This window comes from Opisthorchis viverrini (assembly GCF_000715545.1).
Source record: "Opisthorchis viverrini unplaced genomic scaffold opera_v5_160, whole genome shotgun sequence".
NCBI lineage: Eukaryota > Metazoa > Platyhelminthes > Trematoda > Opisthorchiida > Opisthorchiidae > Opisthorchis > Opisthorchis viverrini.
This window is the reverse complement of record NW_008751817.1, coordinates 927,943-954,530: the sequence shown is the minus strand read 5'-3', so window position 1 is coordinate 954,530 and position 26,588 is coordinate 927,943. Positions and strand designations below refer to the sequence as shown.

Below are 26,588 nucleotides of genomic sequence, written 5' to 3'. Positions count from 1 at the left end.
GTCTACATGTATTCTTATATGATTCACAGCCTACTGTTCTGGACTCCTGTACTTCAAAATTTTAACTGATTTAGCTCATATTGAACCCTCCTCGAATCATCAACCACCTGATGGTGATGATGCGCCCTCCTTTACTTCATTAAAAATTAACTGCAAAAAAGGTACTTCGCTTTGGTTCCGATACAATGTCCGCAGTAGGGACTGGCTGTCGGTAGGCCGGAGTTTTCCAAAAATCGAACCCTGATAGTCATGCACTGCTATGGATTGTTCCACATACTCCTGTGAGGAAGCATATCCACGAATACGAGCTCTGACAGGAAATTCTACGGTTCGACCAGAAGGAATGAAAAGCGTATCTGGATTTTGGTTCGCATACTAGCTCTATTCTGTAGAGTGAGTGGTTATACAATCCTGTCACGGTTACAAAAACAATTCGCTCCATAATTCGTCTTTTTTCGTTTCCCAAATAGTCATCAATAACCGCAGGGAGAGTATGGAGTGAGAGAGTATGGAAGTGGGAGAGTATGGAATGACATGCATTACCTGATTCTCTGAATACCTGTCATGGTGTAGATTCAAAATTCAGTTGGTCCTAAACCGTGCATACAACGGCAATGTTAGCTAATTTTCTGCTAACAAGAGTGCCCTCCAGCACTAGTACAAGATCAATGGGTGGCCTCAAGACTACTCGTTCTGTCTAGTGCGTTATATACATATTCAATAAGCTGCTGCTCGAAGTATACTGTTTCAAAAGCAAAACAATTCGACGGCAAAATTTCATGGTGAAATTGAGAAAACGTCTCCATAATGAATGTTGTATAAAGTAGAATGTCAGCTGAGATCGGTCACGAAGGTAAGGGCTAGGGGAATTCCCGAAAGCAACAACCGAAGTCCTGCGGAGAAATTTAGGCGAATAAATCCGCGCAAGACACACTGCTCCTTAGTTGGGCGGATATAGTAGCTGAATAAACACCAGCTAGTTAATTCAATACTCTTGATTTTTACTGTAAGCAATTCCACTGCGAAAATGAAGTTGTTATGGCTCATGCCATACAGCGCATTGAGCATTTGTGCGCATACTAGAATTCAAAAAAGGAGCATATATTATGACGGACTAAAGGATAAAGACACCTGCAATTAACAGATTCTCAGGCATCAAAATGTTAGACCCAGAAGTGCGCCCTCTGAAGCTTATTGTCCATAATGATGACTGAAAAAAGTTGGGTAGTAGGCAGGACGCTTACTTTTCACCTGAATGAACAAGTAGCCTTCACGGAATGCTGCAGAATCATTCGACTGTACTTGCTCCCACGGTGTTTTGAGTAGCTTCTCTTTCAACTCTTTTGTTTCATCACTAATTTGACGAAAATTTGCGGCCGACTAAAAATGGAGAGGAAATTGGGAAGGATGAGGAACTATGTCTGAAAGAGCAAAACCTGCCCAGGGACGAAATCACACGTTTATTAGGAACAAAAGGGCATCCTCACGTTCCGCACATCGAGTAACACAACTAAATCGAACCCAAATTTGAGTACAATGGTGTATACAATCCGAAGGATGATGAGCCGATTTTATCATCATCATCATCATCATCATCATCATCATCATCATCATCATCATCATCATCATCATCGTCAGCTGTAATAACCGCGTACTCGTCGTACAGTGGTTGTAGCTGCCGCAGTTTCGTTCACCGATGATTTGGGGTGGTAGGTAGTTGCGCATTGTAGGCGGGAGCTAGTAAATTGGTGCATAAATTCAGCACTGTCAGTGGGCTGTCAAGTGGGTGGATTGGAAAAGGAGCTATGCATTGAAGGCAATAGCTTGGATGCACGAGCGCCATTGAGGGCGCGACTGGACTATGTCTGACAAGGTCTCTAGCCATTGATGTGGCCCGCCTCGGAGTCCCCATCCAGGAAGACAGCAGTGACCAGCGCAGCTGAGTTTGCTGATGATGGCTTTCAAACTTCGCTGCCAAGTGATTGTTTGACCGCCTCTAGCTCTTTTCCACCCTTTACGTGATTGTGTGGAAAAAGCCCTTCAAGGAAGTCGGTCGACTGGCATACGCAGCACTAAGCAAATGAATGGCGATAGGCAACAGCAGAAAATGCGACTGACCTGAATAACGGTAATATTTAGTCGGAAGCGATTTCGGTCCAGGTCACCATATTTTCGTTCCAACCTCCTGAAAAATCTGTGTGATATTTTCTTGACTGGGGAACACTTTGTGGTGGAGAAAACCAATTTATTCGCTGGTTATACGAATTCACCTAGCTCACAAAGTAATCGCGGGTTTGCTGGCAAATTCCACACTGACTTCAGCAATGATAGTACAGCTATCCCTGTCACTGTTGTTAATCGATCCATAGAATCACCTTCACACACAAAACGAAAGAGCAGTGCTTCGCTCTCGGCGAAAATTAGAATTTCTAGCCAGTGACCACATAATATTCTTTTAAGTGGGATGTTAATAAACAGAACAGAGTAAGTAGGCACACGTTCTTCTGAATGAGGCCGATGTGGTCCAAAATGTCTGTGGGACTGTCGCCAGAAACCATGTCTTGAATCACGTCCCAAGTTAGGGCGACTTCCATTTCTCCCCGAGATCTGAAGAGCCCCAGGTGCTGAATATACGGAAACAAGTCTACTAAAAGTTCATAGTCCCGTCGCTGGAATGGTATAAAACGCGGTCAGTCCAAGAGGCCATCTAGTTTATACTGTTAGACAAGCAACAATGGGGCTTAAACCTTGCCTTTAACTTCATCGTGAGTCTTCGCAGAAACTGCCTACACCGGAATGCAGGTAAAATGAACTCGCTCGTGTTGGGAGGTGTGTTGTGTCAGGATACCCAGTACCATCAATTCCGTTGTGGAAAAACTATCCCAATAAAGCAATCACCATTGCGCGAAAATTTGCTTTCTAACAGCGTTATACAGTATTCGGAATGCGTACTACACCATTCTACCCTCCAGCTACGTTTCCCGTTAAAATCTGATTAAGTTGCAAATGAGTGAATTTCGCGAATTGTGTCCAATTTGGATTCACTAGAACTGCACCTACTTGATAAAGACAAAGAAGGCGAAACCGGTTGTGGGTTATCAAAGAATTATCACAAGCGTAAAAAGCCCTACTGTCTTCTTTGTAAGATAAGGATACAAATTGCAGCTTGAGTGCAATGTAAACCGCAGTCAGCTATAAATGCAGAAAGGCCATACTTAGGCACCACTTGCGGCAATGCTAAGCCCGTGCTTCATTCACGCAACCAACAGATGTCAACACACCGAAACGTTCAACTTACACGTTGTGCCGCCTGATTAATGTTGGAAAGTTGTCTCTGAGAATCTTGAAAATGCTCAAAGGCCTGGTGATAGAAGTTTGCCATCATTTGCATGAACAGGCTGATCTGTGAAATAAAAGTTGATATGCAGATGAGGAATTAGGTGTCACGTGGGTTTGAGTGCAACGTGAACTAGCGTTCACGTCATAAACATAGATCAGGTTTTATTAATGCGAATTTCAAGTGTTCGTGCCTAATACCGCCAAAAACAGCGCCAAATGGAGTTGATAGTGCAAGTGAACACGTTGAGTAGTATTTTTCCCAAACTCTGATACCTTTAACTGCAAACGTTTTCTTTAACAAGGAATGTGCCGCGCAGGATTAACAACCCTGGTCGAAAGAAGGGCAGGCAAACAAGAAAGAGGTATTGGTCGTCTTCATGCGGGGAGACTAAAGAACTTTGATATGTTCTGTGGAGAAAGACGGTAAGATACTTGTCAAACAACCGTCAAACTGATACATGTCACCACATCACACAGTATTCGCAAAGAACGCGGTTCTGCCATAAGGACTTGAAGATACATCATCAATTGGGCCCATCACACTGGTGAAAGAAGCTGTTCAAGTTTGAAAGCCACATCGTTGGCTGTAGTGCTCTCTTTGAAAAAAAGTAAGTTGACGTTCAACTTCCAGATTGAGACCACAATATGGTATCTAATACCCATAGCATCGGCAGTTCACAGCAAACGTATATGACCCTCACTTTCCAGTCTGCTCGTTTACTCACTCCTTTGAGAATCCTATGAGTATCTGCTCTCGTCAGAGAGGAAGCCAGTCAAAGATGGCTAAGTAGAAGACAACGTCTCACGAAAAAATGCACATTTGCACACCGAAACGCTGAAATTCCGTAGGAAAGTCAAGAGTAGGACATGAAATCCAAAGAACAAAAGCCCGAAAAACGATGTACAGTCACTTCGCTCACGTCATGATAAGCAATAACAAGGTTAATTTATGGTTAAACAGCTTCAGTCAGTGATCACGAACCCCTGCTCCTTTAGTTAGAGCTGAGAGGAAGATATAATCCGTACGTAATAAATACGAAATGTGACAGATGGATGGATGTTCACAAACTCCGCCACTTATCCTACCATGCCTTCAGTGACCAGGTTCCGGGATCAAAGCAGCAACGAAATGCGAGCTCCCAACTCAGATTTTTACGGGAACCGTGAGTACTGGCCGTTTGTTCAAAGTTAAGAATGAAACCAACCGGTTTTGCTCAAAAACATCTAGCAATATCCATTAACGTTAACCCGTATTATGTATCAGTTTTACCACTAGATGCAACCTAACACCAAACTTACGAATGCCTGAACACAACCGTTTTATCATAGGTTGTCATTGCGTGTAGGCTGGTTGTTTGTTCTGGCTTCCTTCCTCCTTCTCACACATACATAGCGATTCAGAGTGCACAAACGGAGACAAATTCAGATCAGCAATAACGGAAATCCATCGAGCCACCAGCAAAAATAGTTGCGGACTAATTAACCAGAACGCGTCCACCAACGAGTGAATCATCGTTAGAACCGCTGGCTGAAACGAGCGAACATCACACGCATACAATCAGCAGTCAACAACTGTGTTGCACACTTCGTTGTTTATAATTTTTCGGGACAAAATAAGTACGGCTGTGTTCAACCAAAACACTACCGAAGAACACAACATTCGTAACCATTTCGTGTGGGTTTGTAGCCGGTGGACAAAATATATGGGTGCTTTCCGGTCGCCCCTTATATACTTGCGTTTTTCAGGGGTAGAGATCATAACCCAAAGGCACTCAGAAATGAGTATCCGTTTGTGACGTTTTCTCATAGTTAAGAGGATTAGAGTATCAATAATCTGAAAGAAGCCCTTCTTCAACAGTTCCACATGAATTCCAGAGAAATCAGTCTATTTTACCCAAATTGGTCATATTTTCTCGACCGGTTGCGAAAAACGAAGTCCCGTATAGGTTTCGCTGAGATCAGGCTGATCAGGTTGAGTAGCGACACTGGTGATACGATTCTCGCTTGACCGTAAAACCTGCGGTTAGTAAGCACATCTGCATGCGAGGCTGGGTTGTTGACACGCCTTGTTTGACCCGAAGGCCATTTGCAGTGCCTTTGAGGGTATCTGTTTTGAGTCATCCAGAATTAAAACCATCAAATCGTGTATAAACTAGTGGGTTGGTATCCGTTTCTAGAGTGGCCGAACTACGTCAGTGACAAATAATACCGCACCGATTTCTGCTGAACAGCTCGCTGAACTGCGTACAACCAAGGGCATGGGGTGAACAAATGGGACACTTCTAATGCTATCAGGATACCCGATCGATAGCACGTAATCGACAAGGTAGGCTGAGTTCAAAAATTATACATCCCAGCCAATGCTGAGGGTGGAGAGGTGGTCCGCTACACTAGTGAGTCACATCCGCGACAAACTCTTAGGGCTACGGGGATCGTGACAATCAGAGATTAGTTTTGGGATTATCCTAAGTTTAGCGGTCCATCCATAGGCACAGATGAAGAACCCAAAATCGATTCCTTTGAGCAGACTGGAAGACTTAACGAATTCATGGTGAGCCAATTCCGGATCAAACTTAGGTGGATATCTACGGTTGGATCTGCTCTGATACACAGTACGGTGACTACGAAAAGCTGCTACCATCACCGCCGAGCTCTATCCAGCGTTTTGAGGTGACGTGGCCGCCGGCCTTTTGTCACCGAAATGATGTACATCTATCCGCAACTCGTCAATTCGAGCCAGGCACTACAAAAACGTCCGCAGTCACAGGAAACTCCACTCGTTCTGCATATCTAATTAACAGCTGCAACAAAGCAATATACCTTGCCCACTTTAACTCCTTGGTACACAGTTGTTGTCACTGGAAATGAAGGGCATTAGATTGCATCTGTCCCCTCATTGTAAACACCCATTTCGGCATAGCAACTGGCGGTCACTGAGCGGCTGGCCTACAGTGCAACGATCACAAATACAGTCACAAGAATGTCCAACCCTATCGCCGTTTTCAGGACTAACAATGTGGGAAGGAAGATTTCACACAGGAAACTTCACATGATGCGTGAAAATACTTGAACTTATAATCACCCGTGACAATCTCACTTCCGAAAACCAAGCATGGTAATGAAGTTTGAAGTATCTGCCAAGGCCATCGTCCTTTTATCTACAGAACTTCACAGTACATCAACAATATCAGTGTCTGAAATGACCCATTTAGAAGGTTCAGTTAGATAGCTTATGAAGGAACAAGGCGACAGTCTTAAAAGGTTGTGAGAACCGAGTGCAAGCATGAAGTCATGTGGTGGTAAGGTGGAAACAAGAGCTATTTTCAGCTGAATAACAAAACAGAGGTTAGACTCTGGACACAGGGGCGGAACATGATTAAAAATGCCGAGTTAGGTAGATAACAACCAGGTGTAGTACACTATTAAGTCAGGGTAACTTCCGTTCTATTAAATGTTCTCATCAGCTCTGAACTTTCGAATACTGTCGGAGTGGATTTATTCGTAAATAACTGGAAACGGACGGAATCGAATAAAGTACCAAGGGAGTGTGCGTATTTCTTTTAGTATAAATCTGTCGCACTGCAAACAAATCAGCTGAAACGAAAATGACCGTGGATATTTACTCTTTGTAGTCCTGTGTTGTCAATACTGATCGAAAACCTGTGGATTCCCATGCACGATTGGTCAAGGAAACCTTGCACTCCACACTGAATCAACAAGTTATCTGCCTAATACCCTTCCACTGAAACGTGGAAATTCAAAAAGCGACTGATATCCGAGCAGTACAGAACCGGTAATAATGAAACCGTACATCCGTCTGTTTTTAAAAAAAAAACATGCAGTAGCTGCACGGCTACGTTTCTCTAAAGGCAGGCTGCTAACCCTGACTGATTGATCAGTTGACAATCCATTCTTTGAGAAAGTGAACAGGAGAAACTCAAAAAGCTAAATTCTTTCTACTCACCGTCTGAACGAATTTGGACTTCTTCAGTTCCTCAGCCTCGTGAATATTGGTCACGTGTTCAAAGGCTCGCGTGATGAACCGCTGACGATCCTGTAACATTTGCTCATCCAACTTGAAAATAATGAAGTAGACCACAGAATTAAGGTTAACTATTGAACAAAAGCGGAAATGAACTGGAGCACGATAAATGGTCCTGTATTCGTAAACGTTGTGGAGGGCGGCTATAGTGATAAGCATACTTTAATGCCTCCAATAACCCAGTACAGTCAGAAGTAAGTGCTACAATTTGGCCAAATACCATCCCCTCGGACTGCACCCAAGTGACTTAGTGCTCACCCGGTCATTGTTGAGGAAGTTCTGTTCACTACTTGCTCCACCTGCACCGAACGTCTGTGAAAGCCGGCTAAATTCTGACTTTTTAATAAACAACGGAAGAAGTATGAGGTAACTCTGTTTCGCAATAGGGTGCTCTGAACCTTATTCATGAATGGTGGTCATTTCAAAGGCGTATAAACCAAACTTCGAGCACAAGTTCCAAATAGAACCGATACTCTACTTTCCACCTACCCTGCAGTAAAGATCATTAATAAAAAGCTCTGACTAGGGCTCTCAAGCCCTCTTCAGTTTGGATAGCTTGGGGGTGCCACACCCGGTGAAAAAATGACAGCACAACAGATATCGCAACGTCGGCATGCGTTCGGGCTTCACAAGCAAGATCCTCAAGAGGCCACATGAGAGGCTGGCCGAACAACATAGGAACGAACCTAATGCCGATCTTGTCAAAGATTCCTGAAGTTATTGCCCAACGCAGACTGATACATACTCGCGAATTAATGTGACGCAAAAATCAAACCGGTTATCGCGGTGGTCATGACTGGGCTGAACAGTTATTAACACTCAAACAACCATCAAAACAAGGACTAATACTTCTGACTTCTCTGGATACTGGGGCTAACTACCCCGTTAACCGGTGCGCTGTACGTGGATGTATGCGCTATCTTGTAGGAAACGGGGAAATTCGTTTGCATCTTGGTCACTGCGGAAAAAACACCAAAACACGATCAACGGTCAACATTCGTCGCCCTAACTGGTAGCCAGTAACGTCTGTCAGGGGTATCCGATCCCGGCCACTCTCCTCCGATTCGTCAGCGATAACATTCAAAAAAGTATTAGCTATGAGAATTGCTGGCGAAGTAGAGCTTCTGCCTATTAACAAGGTCTTCGACTTGACCCACAAAAACGACGTGATCTTGTTGGGAGACACTGCTCAAGCAATAGATTCGATTGTTGATGGAATTCCGATAGAAGCCGGTCATTTCGGTCTCTTTTTCTCACCACGTGTAAAGTCTTATTACAAACTTGTTCTTCAATCATCGTTGGCGTCTACCAATGAACAGCTGCAATTCGCAACGTCATTCACCTACCCCGGCAGGCCACATCTGATGAAATAGCCCGCATATTGCAAAAACAAGGGTCTCATTCTCCAACCTTCGACAACCCCGACGACGTCGCGGTATCAGTCAGAACGGTGCAGTGAGGTTAGCATAGCTCTCTACGTTTAAATATCGTTGTATACGAAGTATTTCGCATAGTTAGTGGGACAAAATACAATGAATGCAGAATACATCGTGCAATACGAGATAAAAGGGAAACCATTCCAGAACGCGAATTCGCTCAATCAGCCTAGATGGTTAGGTCACACCCAAATATCACAGGGACGACTACCAAGACGTACAACTGTTCATAATACCTGCACTGGACTGGAAAAAAGGGCTACTTAATATTACTGAAGTGAACCCCAGCAAAGGTATCCCGTCTTCCGAGTTCAGGTACAAAGGTTAGTAGTTGTCTGTCGTTAGAGATCTTGATGAATATGGCAGAGGGCTGAATTCAACCGCCCTTCTGTTATTTTTTCCATCAAGAACTCACGCATTTCTTTAATCAGCAATTTTGTTTTCCTAACCAACTCACGTTAAGGGCGGCGTGTTGTTTACCTGTCTGGCACAATGTCCTTTTTAGACAGGGAGTTTCAATAATAACAATATACGAATGCACAACATGTAGAAGCCGAAGAGTCTTACTTCATTCATATTTTTCCTTTCGTGGTTGAAAGGAATGTTTGCCGCCGTCGAGAAGAACCTGTATCAGTGTGTAGGGCTTCACAAGGAGTTATTTCTTTCACGCACAGCTGCATACTTGATCATCAACTTCAGTGGATTTGTGTGATAATTATGTACTTCATCCTGCCCCCATATGATTCGAACTCGGTGCCGGTGCCTTAGGGGTGTGATGCATCCGACAAACCCAAAGCAGATTCGCCGTAAAGAAACAGCTATACGCGAATTTATCAACAAGGCATGGCCGTGATAATACTTGCGCTTTGAGGCTTGTCACAACAAAAAGCGCATGAGTATGTGGGCCGGCTTCTAATAACAAGGCGAATTTCTCTGGCTAACATTAGGCATGTTTGTAATCAATATGGCGTTTTTTTTCGGTCAAGACATCTGGAGATGGAAGAATATTGGCAGACACCAGCGATTCTGGCAACACATTTTCAAGTACTGCTTCTCTCTTTACCGGTGTTAATGTATCAATAGTCCGCGGATGTGACCAAGCGGCGAAGACTCCACAGCTGTTTTCAAGTCAAAGAACGCTCTCAGTGCGAGTGACTTAACTTGGATCAATAAAAAGCGTGAGAAACTGTTAACACGACTGCAGTCGGTGAAAAAAAAGTATAACAGATATCAACTGGTAGGTCGAGGTACCTGTCAGAACACATGCATATCTCACTCAGTTCAGCAGCATTCACATGTATTTGAAAAATTACCTGCCGCCTGTTATTAATTCTTACCAAAAGCCTTTCACTGGGCCTCGTGCCAAGTGGGTCGTGCTATCAGAGATAGATTAAATTTGGATGAATAGGACGGAAGAAAGGAATTCCCTCTATAACGATGCGGTTCCATGTTCTTTAGAGACCGTGTCGTCAAGGGTGCTTTTTTTTAATTTAGATGGTCAAACACAAGACGGTCAGTCTCTTCAGATTAGAATTTTTGGGGGTACAGTGGAGGAAATCGAAGAGTTCTCTATCCCGGTCATAAAAGTACTGATTCCCCACAAGTTAACCTCTTCGTTATCTTGAACAGTTGAGGAAATATAGAATTTACTCGAAGGCCAAGCGAAGAAAGTGCAAATCATGAATCAACCGAATTCTAGCTCGTAAAGCCATAGTTGGCAGTCATAGGGTTTGCGGTTTCAACCAAACTTGAGGTATACGGACTTTCGAAATCAAGGTGCTGTTTATTCTTTATATGGGACGCGAACATGGGATCACGTATTATGAGCAGGGAGGCAGACATCACTACTGAGTAGGCCCCTCATTTACATTCATTTTATTGAGTTGAAGGGATGGCGACCAAGAGAACAATAGTCTGGAACGGATGTTGATATTTCGATCACTCTTGTTTACGCTTGAATAACACGGTAGTCTCACAGTCAGGCGCTGTTGGTTCGAACTCCACCTCTGCTTCTCGACTTCCCATGTATACGTTTGGGCAACCTGGCAGTATCCCAGCCCTCGGGCTTCCTTCGGGTGACATGGCAGATAGGCACCGGAAGAATGTTACAGCTGGGAGATTATTATTATTTGATTAGCCATGCGCCGAAACGCCACAGCTGAAATTTTATCGTTTATTAGACTCTCTCTCTCGTTCTGGAGACGCGCTCCTTGGAGAGAAGAGCTAATATTGAAATGCACTCAAAGATCAGTTGAAATTTGTCACTTCTGAGAGATCGTCTATCCATGAGGAAGCGATCGTATGTCACATCTGATGTCCACAAAACCATGGGTTCTGAAGTTTGAGTACTCATTTGGGAACAATTACAGGGTAAGAAGTACTAGAGATTGAAAAGACAGGCACACAAATTCAGGCGCTATATGACACACCAGCTCCTTCAGGGGATTGGATAGCGCTTCTAATAGATCACCGTCCCCATATTGAACAACAAGGCAATTTCAATATAGCGGCAGTAAATAAGGCCCCTGACTGTCGAAAAAACACGAGGAAAGAATGAGAAAAAATGGAAAGGGTGGAGACTCTTTGTGGACACAAGGAAAACAACCAAGGGCGAAGACCCAAAATTATCAAGTGTCACTGAACTAAACAAACCTGAAAATCATGCCCGGATGGGATGTTATCAGAGGGACTGATCGAGCAGCCTTTGCAAACCTCACCCAACACAGATCAAAGCCACAAGGAAACTAAATTCAGCTAGACGGGTCGATCAGAAAGCAAATATATACCCGCAAATGCGTTTGCTGATGCGCCACACCCTGTAAGCTTTCCTGCAGTGTCATAATAGAGTAACTCCTACGTTTTTCATGTACCTGACTCCAAATAGATGCAGCCCGCTTCCCTAGCTCAATTGGCGAGCTAAACCTGATGAGGGTAACAACTTCAACTCCTAGCGCCAACAGCAGCGGCTATCCGCTGCATGAGGAGCTGGCTCTGGCGATTAAAGGCCAGCACTCGAAGTAGGAACTGGAAGGTTGAAATACTTCTAGATCCAATGGCCACGAGTGTGGTTCTGTCCAACGGTCCACTACTTGTGCCCAGCTAGGGTGAGCAGTTTATCCGTGAATAAAAGTTAAATAGTATTAGGAGTGGGAGGCATGAGGCTATCTTTGTAAACTCCAATTACAAAAGCATAAGCGACTGCCTTCATTTTCCATCCAGAGTTGGATGAGCGTTGAGCAAGAGATGGCAATAGTACTAATGAGTGATAAAAGTGATCTTCGCGGATATCTACAAGTGTGTGCGATGCATATACACTCGAAAGGAATTGGGTGAAAAAGTACCAACATTAAGGGATGGTTAAACTACCACAAAATCACCTCGGGTGTCCGTTCCTTTTGCTTCACAGACAGATATTTCTCCAACTTCTGGCAAAACGTCGTTGTTTCCTTGAGGAAGTCTTTCGGGTCGGTCTGTATGAAAAAGGATGTGGAATGTAAGGTGCCGTACACGCACAAAATAGAGGAATTCCGAGCTAAAAAAAAACAACATAGAGGCCCGTAACACAAAGAGGAAAGAAGTACCGATCATGCTAGTGTTACTGGTTAACGTGTCTTATGTCGTGCGGACAGCAGCAAATCTAGCTGTGCCCTGTGCCTGGTTCTAGCAGTCCAGTTTATCGCCAGTGGAAAATTCAACCTTACGGTGTGGTGGTAGCAGAATCACGTACATTTGCGGTTCGCGAAGCACTATACCGTACGCTCTGACAGTCACGTGAAATGGGTCAGGAGAAGGCCGGAAGACTAAAAAGTGTGGTGCAGGCACCAGCGCTATGATCATGTGACCCTAAGCAAAGCATTGTTGCAACTTGCAATAAGGCGCACAGGTAACGTTTGGTACCTGGTGTAAGCAAGTGACACAGAAAAGAACGGACCATCTAAATCTCCCAACAGTTCACATGAGAGGAACTACTAAATTTCATTTACGGCATCGTCAAGGTAAACCATCAACACTGGTCCTGTGCAGCTTCGAAAGTTGACTAGCTAAGCTGACATCTCTGTGGTCTTTCACTCTTCGATGACAATGGATGTTGTGTGGTAAGATTCTGAAAGCACGCTGAATGATATAACCATCAGGAAAATTAGCAATATACTGAGATGTGTTCCAGTGACTACGGAATCGAACTGCGGCTCACAATATACGTTTCTGTGTATACCATTTGACCTCCTCTTGTAGGACTAGCTACAATCAGAGTACAAGATACCTGACTAAACAGGAAAAATCGGTGAGGCGTGACAGCTGCCAGTTCAATCCATCTGGCTGGTGCAACCAAGTAGGACTAGCTACAATCAGAGTACAAGATACCTGACTAAACAGGAAAAATCGGTGAGGCGTGACAGCTGCCAGTTCAATCCATCTGGCTGAATGCAACCAACCATCAGATGAACATTTTTTTCGATGCGTCGCCTCGGGCCAGATTGTTCACATGTCACATGCCGTCACATGCTGTTGTTAACAATTGCCATCAAAGCCAGATTCCCAAAGAAAATTAGGAAAATAACTGGCGAATTAATCGAAACCGTGAATCCGTCGGTTGTTCGGTAAACCTTTCTGAAAAGATTACCTCCTGAAGGGTTCCAGAATTCCACCAACTCACTGAAACCCAAACGCTGTTCGTAAACCACCCACCGATGCCACGAGAGGGGAGGAAACGCTACACTGAATAAATCAATGAATTGGACACATCCACATATTTGTACTTATGAACCCCAACGGTGCTCAAGCTGATTATCTATAGACATTGCGCATGACGTGCAGTGTGTGTGTCGTCCGTTGTTCGACGTTAGCATCTAAACTAAGGCTGATAATGTGCTTGCTGTCATACAGCTAGACGGTCGAGAACAGGTGCGGGTGCTAAGGCTGCGGGCACGGAAATTACTCGATCTGCACCACCGCAGGTTAGTGGTCTCTTCAGACAATTCAAATAAACCGCTTCCGGGCTCCACACTCTGTGATGCTAGAAACATCTGGTCTAAGAGAAGAAAGCCAAATGAAAAACAGGCACTACTGATTACTGAAATGAATGGTTTTATGTCAGTGTACCTCCTGTTCCAGATCAATCGATCTCGATAACTAGGTACAAACATTTATATGCATCTCTATGCTTAATCCTACAGAGTTCCCTTTTCAGAAAGACCAGGACGATTGCGTAACTTTGAATATAGTTGATCACGCTAGACGGATTTTCAAGATGCCAGAATGCATTGCACACTAACAATCGCCTGTTGTGGTCTGAATGTCCTGCGAAATTTATCGTATTTCTGCTATGAACTCGCTGTATGCAACAAAAACGAATACACCCAAACGCATACCACCCAAAAGAACAAATCCGGTAGTCTGGTCATAAAATTTGCCGAAGCTTCGCATTCAAGAGTAACATAAACGTTACCATAATTGAGGTCATTACCATAATACTGTCAGAGTGCAACCTTACTGGCATTTGTTAACTTTTATTGGTTCAAGCCAAACAAAATCCGAGAATCACTTAATGAAACTGTAACATATTCCCCTTACGTCAGTCTACTGGTGCCAAATGAAAGATGACTTACTTTTGGGCCTAAAAGCCACTCCGAGCGCAGTTCTTGAATTTCGTTCAGTATCATTGGTTTGAAAGGTGTCTGGGGATATAGCACAAGTTTAGATGAGTGAGTAATTCAAAGGCTGTGTAACAGGGCTTAAAACAAACAAGACGTGTTTCGGTTGAAAAGCAACAAGGATGATTCGGAATTGAAACAACTAATCCTAACTGATTCCGAAAAACATTCGGACCAGTTGGTCCTCCAGCAAAAATCAATGGATGGGTTTTTGCTCATCGACCTAGCAAGAATAAGCTGAGTAAGCTGAAGGCTGCCGTAACCCTTGATTCCTAGTGTGCAGCGCAGGAATCTACTATTCAAAGGTTCAGTTGTTGTATGAGAATTCCAAGTTTTAACCTGATGTCAGCAGAAGATGGTCTCTCTCATTATATTGCGAAGTGTCAGAAATCCAAAGCACCCAGTCATTCGAAAGACTCGAATCTCACATAAACACCGTAAAACCAGTTTCACATGATTTAGGTAACTCGGTGCTGGTCAGCCCACGTTGCCGCCAGGAGGATCTCACGGCTCAACTTGTGGGATCAGAAAACGGTCTGTCATTTCGAGTCCTTATGCCGGAATTATCTATCTTTGGGTTAATCAGGTACAGAAAAAGAACACGCAATGAAGGAAGCTTCATTGGAAGCACGCAAATCCCGATATCAGGTCGTTGTATTCTATCCATCCGTATTTTCTTGCTGAGAATTCCCTGACGCAAGGGTCACTTGCTTCGTGATATCAGGAATTCGCGCCATGTACCGCAAAAAATCATGGCTGTTTGTACTTATGTACGGTTGGTAATTGCTCAACTTGATTTCGATACAACAATACGATTCGAACAATAAGAAAAAACGGACGTACACGTCTCTTCTGCAGAAATGTGTTAGACCTCCATGTGAAATCGCTTTCCACCTTGGATTTCAAAAAAAAGCTTCAGAAACTTGCTTAACTCGTCTAGCTGGAGAAACCCCTAAGTAGATCATTGACTATAAAACATATCAACTAGCTCGGTGCAGTAAACCTTTTCGACACTGTTAGCGCACAATAACAACAGAGTTATTTCTTTCACAAAGGAAACTACTCACAAGGTTGCTAAACACTTCGACAGCAACCTTGTGAGCAGTTTCCTTCATAAAAATATACTGCGACATCTCGAATATCGTACCAAATGAAACATGAGGCGGACTGTGTGCAGCACACTCAGTTGAAGAACATTGTAAACGAGGGATTCACTTGAGTCTCCCGTGAAAACCAAATTGATTTGCAAACGACTGTCGAAAAGGGTTATTTATTGTTATAATCCTCAGTCTCCAAATAATGTGGCTTGCGCATAGCCCACCTGCAGTTAGTCATTAAGGCTGCAAGCTTGAAAAACTGCTGTCAAGTCGGAATGAAAACGTTTTCACGAAAATGAGGCGGAGGGCAGAAAAGCATACATACCAGCATCATAGAACGAGCATCTTCAACAGCATGAATGATCTTGGCAAACTCGATAAACGCTGTTTTGATTGTGACCTCATCGTCTGTTTCAGCAACTTCCGCAGAGCCACGCTTGTCCGAATCCTCCTGGCTGCGTGCTGACAGTGGTGGCGAAGCATTGTTGGCAGTACAATAGGCAGTCAGAGAGGCTGCAAAGCTTCCAAGAGCATCGCGCAATTCTACAGCAATCGAAAAGGGACACTATCAACCGTAAGTGACAATATCCGAAAATTTGAGTTTAATGGCAAACACTGAATCAAGCACTGAGAAGACTTTAGGCAACCAATCATTATCGTCTAATCAGCAGTAGCGAACAAGATGACACGGCGGTTGACCTAGAAAATATCGTTCCTGTTTTGTGCTTGTTGGGAAAATCAATAGAAAGTCCTATTTTTCAAGGTAGGAATCTTTCTAATGAAAGTGAAGTTTGCTGCCACGGTATGAACAAAAGTGACACATCGGGTCGAACAAAGAACTGCTCATGGGCCCCAGTCGAAAAGGTTGTAAGGATACTCCGGTCTGTTGTCTTTGGATACAGGGTTAATGTAGTAACACTGCGTACATTGAATGTGACATTTAAGTGAGTTCGAGGATGAAAGGCCAACATGCGAAGAACGAGACTCTCCATTTGAACAGAGAGACAGCTTTTAACAAACGAACATTGTGACCTTAAAAATAATTGTATTAGTTAATAGAGACAGAGTGAGAACAAAACAATCCACCCGATAAGTTAAAAGGCATCAATACTACTCACAATGTCGATGGGAACTCTGGATTACCAACTGCCGGTTTCACCCTTCTTGGAGCTAGAACGCGAACCCAGCCCCCGAATTCCTATCATTCTAATGAAGGCGCACGTGAATTTTATCGGCCTTAGGAATAGCACTGAAACACCGCTCCAACTAAAAACAAACGAACTTGCGCAGCATACACGGTTGAAGAACATTATAAACGAGATGGCAAAGACCTGAAACCGATCGAGAAGTCACCGTTTCGGAAAAGTCCGGAAGGTGGTCAGTAGATCTATTGATGGGCAACGGTTTGCTTTCGACACAAAAGATTTGTCAGGCCAAATGACTAGGTTACAAGGCTGATCGAGTTTAACAGCAGAAGGAGAAGCAGGCTAAATCAGTGTTAGGTATCGATCAACGCCGCTCCAAAATCCAGTCCGCATTACCCCCAATCCACCAATCAATAGATTTGCTGACCAACACTAACAAACGAAATCTCTTAACTGACATCTAACACCCATTTGGTATGCCAGTTGAGAGACATTACCAATCATCTCTGTTTTGAAAGTCCACCAAACTTGTGATCTAGTCACGTCTGAAGAAACGAAATGTATCACAGCAATAAATCTAGCGGTGGTCTTTCAAGCATTTCCGGGCTACGAACTATGAATTTCCTGATCTTCTGTTGACACCAGCTTCGTTTGCAAAGACAAATTGAAAGTAAAAGGTGACATTAACACTTTGAGAGGGCACTGGTCCCGAATTTTTCGTGGTGAGTGACATTCCAAACCTACGCATCCATCGTGAAAGACGAGAATCTGTGATGCCCGAACGCCATCCTCTAAAGTGAAGTGTTTATGGGTTAAGCTCCCAACTGTCTTCCCGACCTTTTTAAGTACATCCTAGGTAGCTGAAAACAGCATCTAGTGAGGTGAAGTAGGTATGGTATTCGTAAAATTGTTTACATTTAGACGAGACCTAATACATATTGTTGGGCGCTACTTGCTTCCTATAAATGTGCACACTGTAGCCAGTGGCCAATCACAGCAAGGCTGATGGAAAGGCGTCAGACATTTCTTTCCAGCCAGCTTCACAGCATCTCCGAACCGTGTTCCCTTAACAGCCGTTTTTGTTCAGCTTGCATACATGTATATTGCACAGTAACGACACTTTATTGTGATTCGACTATTGTTTCCATTTTACAGTTGATATCTCATGTCTTTCTTATTTCCACAAACTACTATGCTGAAAGCTCTCCGACAACCCACGGCAGGTTTCGTGCTTCTTAGGGCTCATCAGATAGGCGCAACTCCAGATTTTCCATCAACTTTATGTTCTACTTGAATCCAAATTGCGCCAAAATTCGGTGAATACACTCACTTGAATATCAATATGGTTTTCATTGGGGACTCACCTGAATCTAAAATGAATCTCTCGTTTATGATATTCTCCTTCAACTGAATATGCTGCACCAGGCTGCCTCCTGTTTCAGTTGGTACGATATTCCAGATATCATAATACATTGCGTAGACTTAACACAATACTCAAAAAGTGGATTCCAGTAGAAGATGAAGTTGACGGGAACCCGGGAACCTTGCCTAGCTAATGAGCCCCAAGAGGGGCGAAACCGGTCGTCGGCTGTCGAAGAGATTATAGCAACTAAGTGAGTAGTATGTTAATCCCATGCAATGTATTACAACATTTCGAACAGCCTACCTGAGCCGGCCTGATGCAGCACATTCAGTTGAAGAACATTGCAAACGAGGGATTCAACTGGGTTCCAAGTGAGTTTCCTGTGAAAACCAAATTTGTATGCAAATGACTATATTTGTCATACTTTCAAATACTTATATAGAGTAACATGTTCGACAAGCGGATCAGTGGAATAGTTCCACGTCTTATTGATCACAACTAAAGCTACATTGTTGGTGTGTCAATTAGTATCAGTGTGTGCGTGCGTTCATTGACTGGGATAAGTATGTGCAACGACCAGTGATTAGAAAATCCGTTTACTTTCCTCCGTATTAACGCTTACTATCCAGTGATTTACAAATGTATCTAACTGTAATGACACAGTATGTCCACACACATCATTAGTGATCATCTGTGACTATTGTGAAAGTTGTCTCGATTGCATAGCTGTTAAGTTGCTTCTTCTAACCTATCATTCGTTGTTGACAAAATTGATTTTTCGCTCAGTCAGAACTTCCCGGCATCGTTCTGCGAAAGGATAAAAGTAACAGTTTACGGCTGATTAGCTGAACGGATCCGATCGGTTCAACCCAAACAGAGGAAAAAGTAAGTCGTCATCACTACTGTTCCAACTCGCTCTCACTTTCGTGTCAGTGGACATATACCGAACTGTTTGTCTATTCGATAAGCGAAACCCGGCGCAACGAATCCACAAAACCCAGTCACGATTTCTACAGATAGCGCGAAGCCCCCTGAAAGTTTGCAGCCGTTAAAAATTTCACCCAAAAATTGAACGATCGCAGAATTAGATTCTGATGTTAATATTTTCGTGCATTTCATTTGGCATGGAATTTATCTGATGGACGAGCAGTCTGGTCCAAGCTCCAGTGTCTGTCTTTGCGGTAAATGAATGTAACTTAACACTCGTACCTTCCACGTTAATACAAACCAATGCACACTGAGTATCTGGAAGACTATAACGATTATTCCGTTGCAAACTTCACACCAGGAGTACGCTAAGGGCACTGACAGACCGCAAATGTTGATTTACTGGGTAGTGTAATACGTTGATGTAAAGGTCAAACACATTCACAACAAGGAACAGTGTCCATAGTAGCCTACCGGGTAGACTAAATCGTCCGGCAAAAAAAACGTCAGAACCCCAGTCTGAGTTGGTCAACGAACGAACCACCCTGTCCCCCGAAAACTGGAAAGGATTGTTTTCACGCGTCACGCAGTTAAATTGGTTGATAGTCGCACAAAAATCCAGAACTCCGAAAAGTAGCGTCATAACAAGAAAGCATGGGAAAGCGATTTTATCGACTATGCGTTAGACACCTTATCAGTGGATAGATCACAGAGCATCAAGGTTTTACAGTATTTCAGAATTATATCCACTTCGGTATGTAGGTTGCGACAAATATCCACATAGACAGCACAAAAGCAGAACACAAGATATAAGAAAAAACTCTAAGGGTCCAAAGTACAATCTTATCAGAAACATTCCACTTCCACCTCTTAGGACATTTAGCCAAATGAGCAGTTGCTGGTGTGAAACAAACAGGAACCTCCGGTACCACCACTGGCGGCTCCGCCTTCGGTTTCGAGGGCCTTGGTTTTCTAGGTGTTACTTGCATGTCATGCATATACAACCCAAATGTATAGGGTGCGTACGAAAGCCAATCCGGCGAGCTATTGATCAACACGTGTGCACGGCCGTTTGAATGAGGGGTCAGTTGTCTGCTACCGAGACAATTAGATAAACCATTAATCAACTATTCCTATTAGGAAAAGTGGCCTTCTGTCTAGTTGAGCATCAAATAGTTGTGAAGGGGGAACAATGTCCATATTATCATAGGGTACGCTTGCTTTTACAATGCACACTTCAAACCTGATAGAAATGTATGAACAGTGGTTCCATTCATCACAATTCTTTATGCACGGTATAAACGGAATAAACGCATTGAGGGCGAAAGCGGCGTAATCGTAAAATACGCTTAAAAAACCCTCCAACTGCCTCTTCCGTGGACAGCCTATCACTTGAATCTATAAACTGTAATCTGCACATACCCAAAAGACGAAATGACTTTGTCGGTAGTGAAGGTCTTCTTCAAACTGGATGACTGACTGATACGCGACGGTATCCTACGAAATCGAGTGGCTGTGCCCCTCAGAGCATGAAAGTCCACCGTGTTTCTAATTAGGTACTTCTTTCATGCCCTCTTACCTTTCACGCACGCAAGTCAATCTTTTGGCTGGAAGACAAGACAAGACAGCTAGTTCAAAACACTAAATGGTACAGTAAAGCGATGGCCTAAACATCATCAACACCACGATACAAATGGTAGCGATGGAACCACCGTATCACCACCAAACAAGCATGGAAATCACATTTCAAAGTTCTGGAATAGGAGGGTAATGGGGGCGGTCTGTGAACATGCAACCTTTTTTACCGAATCCGTTACCGATCCGTTGCCAAATACGTCTACAGGGGATACCGCTACTCAAGCAGACGATGAAATTCATTGTGGTCAGCTGATCGACGTAGAGATGGTCCAAAACTACGAGCTTATGTACATAACGCTTAGGTTGATTCCGAACTTCAGAGAATAGAAAACAAAGCACATATGGACTACCTAGGAATCGCAGGTTTAAAACACGTACAAGGGAGCACGTCCGTGGAAAACGATATAAGGCTGCTTGTTGTCTACACAACCATTATATCCACCCATACTCCATACTCTATTCATATACTACTTGACTAGGATGTGTTTCAAAGGTCCGATAAAAGGGAGACGCATCACCAGCAGATTTTGTGTGCCTGGTGTCACGAGGGACAATCGTTTTTAGTAAATGTTCTGAAGGGTGTTAGGAAGCCTAAAATGTTGCGTCGCGCTTAGCAACAACTCTAACTTAGCTTGGACTGCACTAAAACGTATAGTTCCGCAAATCCGCCAGCCCCACAAACTGGTGATGGCTTTAAGATGTGAGAAGTTAAGTCACACATATTTCGGATGGAGATTTCGTCCTGTAAATGGGGTCAATCTACGCCGAAAAGCAGAGAAGCAATGCACTAACGACAAACGAACCTTGCCATCGACTGCCCAGCTTCCGTGACCCCAGCCCACTCCTTCCAGGATTTTGATTATCCTTCCACTTGACCTTCAGGCCTATGTGGGATGGTCGTGCCATTTTACTTGCCATTTTCGGTCTAGTCCTTTCTTGAACGGCTGTCAGGTCTCTTCGGGCTTTTCTGCTTTTCCCTCATAGCTCCTCTGGAGACAAGCGCGTTGCCGACCACAACCCAATTTTCTGATCAACTGGAAGGCGCGGATGCCGACCCTATCTCAGCATAACTGGGGACCTGCCTGTGGTTGGCTGTATGGAAGCACGATGAGCTAGAAACACCATCGGCAGATTCACTTCCCAGTCACCTCCTTTGGCCGCCAGCCACTCCTTGCGTTCGGTTAGACCATTTATTTGCGGGTGGTATGGAGCCGTCCTCAGCAAGCCGTCTGCAAGCAACTCCTAAACTCTTCGCTCTCAGAGCAAGGCCCCTGATCGGTTAAGATCATTTTTGGCACCCCATTGTTGACCACGATGTGATGCATTACCAGTCTGCTGATCGTCGTCGACCATTGATTTGGCACAGCTGCTGCCTCGACCCACCGCGACAAGCCTTCTGTCATTATCAAGATTTATTGAATTCCGCCGGTCGTCATGGGAAGGAGGCCCATGACGTCAACGGACCATAACTCGTCTATTTCTGAGGCAGGAGTGGGTTCCATGGGATGGGGCGCCTCTGTCGTATCCCCTTTCATCAGTTTGCACCCCTAGCAGGACACCACATAATAAATCACCTCACTTCTGATCCCGGGCCAGTAGGCCCTCTGCCGAAGCAATTCGTACATCTCGGTGCATCCTGAGTATTCCATCTTCAGTCATTCGACTATCATATTCAGTATCGAGACGCGAGGTATCAGGGGCAGCATAACTTCCGAATCGATGGTGTTCCAAGAAATTAAGCCAGCTTCATTCAGACTCAGTCGACTGAATTGATTCTGGAAGGTTTCCGACTCCTTACCTACCTCTCCGTCCTCAATACTCCTTCCATCCAACAAGGCGGCTGCAAACTTCCGTAACACAGAATCCTGCCGCCGGAACTGCACCAACCTCCCGTATGGACAAGGGGGGAACGATTGCTTCAGCTGTATGCTGATCGCACACTGTTTTTATGCAGCACTAACTTCCGAAATAGCCGAAGTCGTCTGGCCACACGGTGTCCTCCAACTGCAGGCCGGCCAAACTCAAATCGACCACATTGCCGTCAGTTACCGATGGCACCGGCCAATAACTGACTGCCGGTCGTTTCGGAACACATTTGTAGACTCTGACCATGCGCTCGTCCGGAGTCACTCCTCCCTACATTTTCCTGAGCCGCCTAAGGTGCGGACGAATGCCTTGACAACTAATAGACTGTCAGATCCGGACGTTAGACGAATTTACCAGAATCATCCCTAGAGTCTCTTTTAAATGCTCCACCATCAGATGTGGACTCATACTGGGACGAGATTGCAATCTCTGCCTGTGGCACGACCCAACCATCATCATCATCATCACCATCATCATCATCATCATCATCATCATCGTCATTGACAGCATGACATCAGTGTTCAATACCGATGCTTCACTGCCATACAACCATGATTTATTTGAAAGCCTTATCGTAAAGAAAAGAGTCGAGGTGTGTGGGGAAGGAACTTAGTACTAGCTTAACACAATCATTCCTAGGTGCCTACACCTCTAGACATTCGCTCAGGCGATCTGGAAAGAAACTGACAACAAGAACGCCACTGACATCGGTTGGCAGCCATATTTTGTAGTGTCTCCAACCAGGCACAGTGGGGATCACTCGGTCCCCATCTTGGAAGGCGAGCAGCACCGACAGCACCCAAGCGTTTCGTGATCTCCTTCATACTCCTCTGCCAAGTCAAGGGTTCGCCACCTCGCTGTTTACGCCACTCCGAATTGGGTTTTTTTTCAACTAGTAAACTAGGCCAACAAAATAACCGCACAAATTCCTTTCATTTCACTCTACGTCGTTCAGGTAGCACATATCTCTTCAGGTCAGACACCAAACTGCCTAATTAGAGATCAGTGGAAGTTTCATGCATCTGAGTCCAATGAGGCCCTGATGCTTTCTCTGTATGATGCGGCTGGAATAGGAAAACACTGCCGAATTAGCCTGATCTGCATAGCACTCAGGGTTGTGACGTTGTGCAGTCGAATGCTGATTGTCCCCGTGGGACAAAATGCTCCAGATGAACGTCATGGATCTGAAAGCGCTCGATTTGTGATTGATTTATACTTTTTTCTCCAGAAAATAACTAAAACTGAGATGTGGTGAATGCAACAATGGGCTCTATGGATTTGTTGTGGTGGACGTCACGAAAGCCCACCAAAGCAGTTGACAGGAAAAAGCGGGCGATTATCGAAGGAAGCTTGGTTGTCCGGACAAATGTGCCAGCCGCATTGGAGCGTTTTGTCGATCTGCAGAACAATGTCAATCAAACTGGATGAAAGCTGAGTGATTGATTTTCTTGAAATCTGTGTTTACGAATCATCCCAGCAGAGGCATTTTGCCATGGCGTAGGTGATATATCAACCCAGGGATCGAAATAGCTAAGCGGTTGAGGCGTGAATTTACTGACCTGAAGGTCCCAGGTTCACACCCGACCCCCGCATCTCGACTATTCCTGTCTAGGATTGGGCAACCGGGCCGTATCTCGACCCGCGTGCTTCTTTCGGGTGGCATAGTAGCTAGGCCTCTCCCTGGATTGTAAGTGGCGCGTTTAGTGACCAGAAGCATGACCTTACACTTCGTGGGTGTAAAGTGCACACCAAAGCACAGGATGACTGGTCAGTTCAGCTAAAAACACCTGCGTCCTCTCCTCCTGTTCAAAGGCGTAGACAATGCCGTCTGCATCTTTCAGATCGACAAGGTTTTCGTCATAGGCTATTTGAACACCGGGGTTTTGGAGACCTTCTAACGTTCATCTCAGGACTTCATCGATCACAAATTTAAAAAGGATTGGAGCGAGTGGGCATCCCCGACGGACACCGCTTTGTGTACTGCGGCTTTTGGAGAGCTCTCCGTACGTGTGAAGATTTGGTCAACACAACCCCTACCGGGCCGGAATCCCGCTTGCTGCCCTCGGGTGAGTATCTCACGAGCCACCGTAAGGCGACGAAGCAAAATTGACGCCAACAGTCTCGTTACAACCGGGGTCAAGCTGATCCCCCTGTGGTTACCACACTCACTTTGCGCCCTTTTTTGAAACAGGCACTATGACCGATTCTCCCCAGTCGTTTGGGACAGACTCCATTTCCCGAACGCAAGCAAACAGATCGGACAAGCTCTGACTGAGGACTTTACCCCTGTCTTTAAACAGTGCGGGTGGGAGGTCATCCGGACCGGTGGCGCTTGAGAGAACATATGCAGTCGTAAACCGAGGCCGTAGGTGGTTCCACCTTCACCGTCCAGGGTTCTACTTCACCTGTGGGCTCTATATGAGTGCCAGCTGGTGGCCACGACAGTTGTTGTTCGAAGTATTCAGCCCACCGGTCGAAGGGTTGTTCTTTATTCGAGATGGTCGTTCCATTCTGATGCTTGATGTTTTCATTCACAGGTGACTTCCGTGGACCGATCACAAGGTCTAACTGAAATGCTCTTCGGGCAATACCGGCTTTCTGAGCCTCTTCCGTTTCTTTGGCTTTCTGTGGCCACCATACTTCACGGTCGGCTCGCACGCTCGTTTTCACTTGACGTCTGATAACTCTTCGCACCGGGTTATGTTCGGGACCGGCTGGGATATTTCTCCGAGATTTAAGCCGTGCCACCGTTCGGTCTGATATCCAGCGTTTGGGTGCGCCTGGTTGGGTCAAGTGAAAGTGAGTTTGCGATCCGACCGTGAAGTATGGTGGACACAGAAAGCCAAAGAAATGGAAGAGGCTCAGAAAGCCGGTATTGCCAGAAGAGCATTTCAGTTAGACCTTGTGATCGGTCCACGGAAGTCACCTGTGAATGAAAACATCAAGCATCAGAATGGAACGACCATCTCGAATAAAGAACAACCCTTCGACCGGTGGGCTGAATACTTCGAACAACAACTGTCGTGGCCACCAGCTGGCACTCATATAGAGCCCACAGGTGAAGTAGAACCCTGGACGGTGAAGGTGGAACCACCTACGGCCTCGGTTTACGACTGCATATGTTCTCTCAAGCGCCACCGGTCCGGATGACCTCCCACCCGCACTGTTTAAAGACAGGGGTAAAGTCCTCAGTCAGAGCTTGTCCGATCTGTTTGCTTGCGTTCGGGAAATGGAGTCTGTCCCAAACGACTGGGGAGAATCGGTCATAGTGCCTGTTTCAAAAAAGGGCGCAAAGTGAGTGTGGTAACCACAGGGGGATCAGCTTGACCCCGGTTGTAACGAGACTGTTGGCGTCAATTTTGCTTCGTCGCCTTACGGTGGCTCGTGAGATACTCACCCGAGGGCAGCAAGCGGGATTCCGGCCCGGTAGGGGTTGTGTTGACCAAATCTTCACACGTACGGAGAGCTCTCCAAAAGCCGCAGTACACAAAGCGGTGTCCGTCGGGGATGCCCACTCGCTCCAATCCTTTTTAAATTTGTGATCGATGAAGTCCTGAGATGAACGTTAGAAGGTCTCCAAAACCCCGGTGTTCAAATAGCCTATGACGAAAACCTTGTCGATCTGAAAGATGCAGACGGCATTGTCTACGCCTTTGAACAGGAGGAGAGGACGCAGGTGTTTTTAGCTGAACTGACCAGTCATCCTGTGCTTTGGTGTGCACTTTACACCCACGAAGTGTAAGGTCATGCTCGTGGACGAACGCGGCACTTACAATCCGGGAAAAGGTACTGGAAGTTGTGGACCGTTTTACATATTTTGGAAGCTGTATTAGTTCTGATTTTAGTGTGACAGATGAGGTCAGTGCACGAATCCGCAAGGACCGGGCCGCGTTTGCTAACTTGAGACACCTATGGCGTCAGAATGGTTTATCCCTGAATCTGAAGGGACGTGTGTATCAAGCTACAGTATGGGCTGTTTTGTTGTATGGCTGTGAGACTTGGCCTATTCGAGCAGCGGACCTGAGACGTCTTCAGGTGTTCGACAATCGTTGTCTCAGAACCATAGCTCGCGTGGGTTGGTGTC

The 26,588-nt window shown here is 44.9% G+C and overlaps 1 protein-coding gene across 1 annotated transcript in view; it reads right to left on the bottom strand.

The window, feature by feature from the left end:
- Window positions 1–26,588, bottom strand: part of T265_07183 (hypothetical protein) — a gene marked incomplete at both ends in the record, with an annotated part of 78,487 nt that overhangs the window by 47,123 nt on the left and 4,776 nt on the right. The window contains 6 exons of the mRNA XM_009172634.1: window positions 1,245–1,380; window positions 3,299–3,403; window positions 7,304–7,414; window positions 12,195–12,287; window positions 14,424–14,492; window positions 15,891–16,108. Coding sequence (XP_009170898.1) covers window positions 1,245–1,380; window positions 3,299–3,403; window positions 7,304–7,414; window positions 12,195–12,287; window positions 14,424–14,492; window positions 15,891–16,108 — 732 coding nt within the window. The remainder of the gene's footprint in view (window positions 1–1,244; window positions 1,381–3,298; window positions 3,404–7,303; window positions 7,415–12,194; window positions 12,288–14,423; window positions 14,493–15,890; window positions 16,109–26,588) is intronic.